We start from the raw sequence: 1,865 nt of genomic DNA on the forward strand, positions 1-1,865 counted from the left end.
TACACAAGGGCTCGGATAGTTGTCCTCTGGCAGCGCGGGCCTCGGGAAGGCATACAGTGTATCTGGAATCTGTTGAATGTTGCTCTGGTTTTTTTTTTTTTTCTTTCTTTCTGTTATGGGGTCTGTCTGTTTAAGGAAACGTCTCAAGTATTCTTCTCTCCCATTCAGTTTGGCCAAACCAATGATGTGGTTACGCTCATTAACCGGTTGGTGGAAGAGTACAGCACGTCCGGCCGCCTGGATAACATCACGCGAGTCATGAGCCTCCACCCGCAATATCTGGAATCCTTCCTGCGCACGCAGTTCTATATGCTACGTATGGACGGACCCCTGCCTTATCATTACAGACACTACATTGCTATTATGGCAAGTATTATTTCTTTATATTGCATTTTGTACTTTTCTTTGTTATTCATTTTTCATCCTCACGTCTATACACAGTGTGTAGAATGTGATGATTTATGGTACCTTATAACAGCGGTCGCCAACCTTTCGGACCTCACGGACCACTAAATTCATAATTTTAAATCCCGCGGACCACTAACTCTTAAAGGGCCAATTCACACCAATAGCTGCTCTACAAATCATAGTTGCTGGTGTCCATTGCCAGGCGCAGTGTTGATTCACCGATCCCGGCGCATAGCACTGTTGACTTTTTTTTTTGTTAGAACTTTATTGAAAGTTTAACTTTATTGCATGATGCAGAGTAGGACTCTTGCTCTTTGCATCGAAGCAGTGGTCTCTGCAGCGGTTCCAGCACACCCCCTTGTTGATGTCGCTATAACGCAACTGTCAGAAATTCTGATCTCTGCTCTGTTCTCCAATGAATGCAGAGAAAGGGATTTTAGGGCGAGTACAAATATCCTATTATTTTCATAGTGGGTGGAGGGATCTGTTTAGTCTATGCCCTTTATTACTGATATATTTGTATGTAAAGCTATAAAACCGTAACCATCAAGCCCGTGGTTTTTTTCCCCCGCTGTAGGCTGCGGCACGACATCAGTGTGTGTACTTGATAAATATGCACGTGGATGAGTTCTTAACCACAGGAGGATCATCAGAATGGCTGAACGGCTTAGAGTATGTGCCACAAAGGCTGAAAAACCTTAACGAAATCAACAAGCTTCTTGCACATAGGCCATGGTTAATCACAAAAGAGCACATACAGGTATGTGAACACGCCAGGGGCTCGGGCCTTCACCTCTACTTCAGTCTGCATTGGGCAGGAGTGTGTGAAGTGTAACGCACAGAAGTTCATTCAAACTGAGCTGCAGGCAGATATTCATAATACAAATGTATTTGGCTATCTAGTCATTAATAAACCAGTAAAAGTACTTTTTTTGTAACTGAATGTAACTCAGTATCAGCCTCTTGCTATCCGCTGTACAGCAGAGATCAGACTGGGAGGAAGAGAGAAAGGACTGGGAGCCAATAAGGTGTTCTGACGAGCATGATAGGAGGGGAGTGTAGAATGTGCAAACCTCCTAACCGTCTAGCCACCAGCTTTGGGGTGGGGGGGATAGACACCAATGTATTCCTTAACTGTAGCAGAGAAAGAGGTGTCCTCCTCTTGGCTGTGCTGTAAGATGGGACTGCGAAAAAGCTCAGGACTGGATGGACACAAATACAATACAAATAGGCAGCTGGAAAGCAGCTGCCTATGTGTTTCATCTGTGTATTTAGCTGTTTGCCCGGAGGTCATCTTCAAGGCTAAATAAGCAATGATGAACATAGCGGCACAATCCACCTGTTCAATTGTCTGTACCGGATCATATGACTAATGCCAAAGCATTGATCATGTGATCTCCTTTAAAGAAGCAGGATTGGTAAAATTACTCTTTTTTTTTTTTTTTTTTTAACTAAGG

At 43.6% G+C, this 1,865-nt stretch overlaps 1 protein-coding gene across 1 annotated transcript in view; it reads left to right on the forward strand.

The window, feature by feature from the left end:
* SESN3 (sestrin 3) overlaps positions 1–1,865 on the forward strand; it is an 84,906-nt gene that overhangs the window by 67,727 nt on the left and 15,314 nt on the right. Inside the window, exons 3-4 of the mRNA XM_018552943.1 lie at positions 169–366; positions 986–1,168. Of these exons, the coding sequence (XP_018408445.1) occupies positions 169–366; positions 986–1,168 (381 nt within the window). The remainder of the gene's footprint in view (positions 1–168; positions 367–985; positions 1,169–1,865) is intronic.

The sequence above is a fragment of the Nanorana parkeri genome, unplaced genomic scaffold (assembly GCF_000935625.1).
Source record: "Nanorana parkeri isolate BGI_ZX_2015 unplaced genomic scaffold, ASM93562v1 scaffold102, whole genome shotgun sequence".
NCBI lineage: Eukaryota > Metazoa > Chordata > Amphibia > Anura > Dicroglossidae > Nanorana > Nanorana parkeri.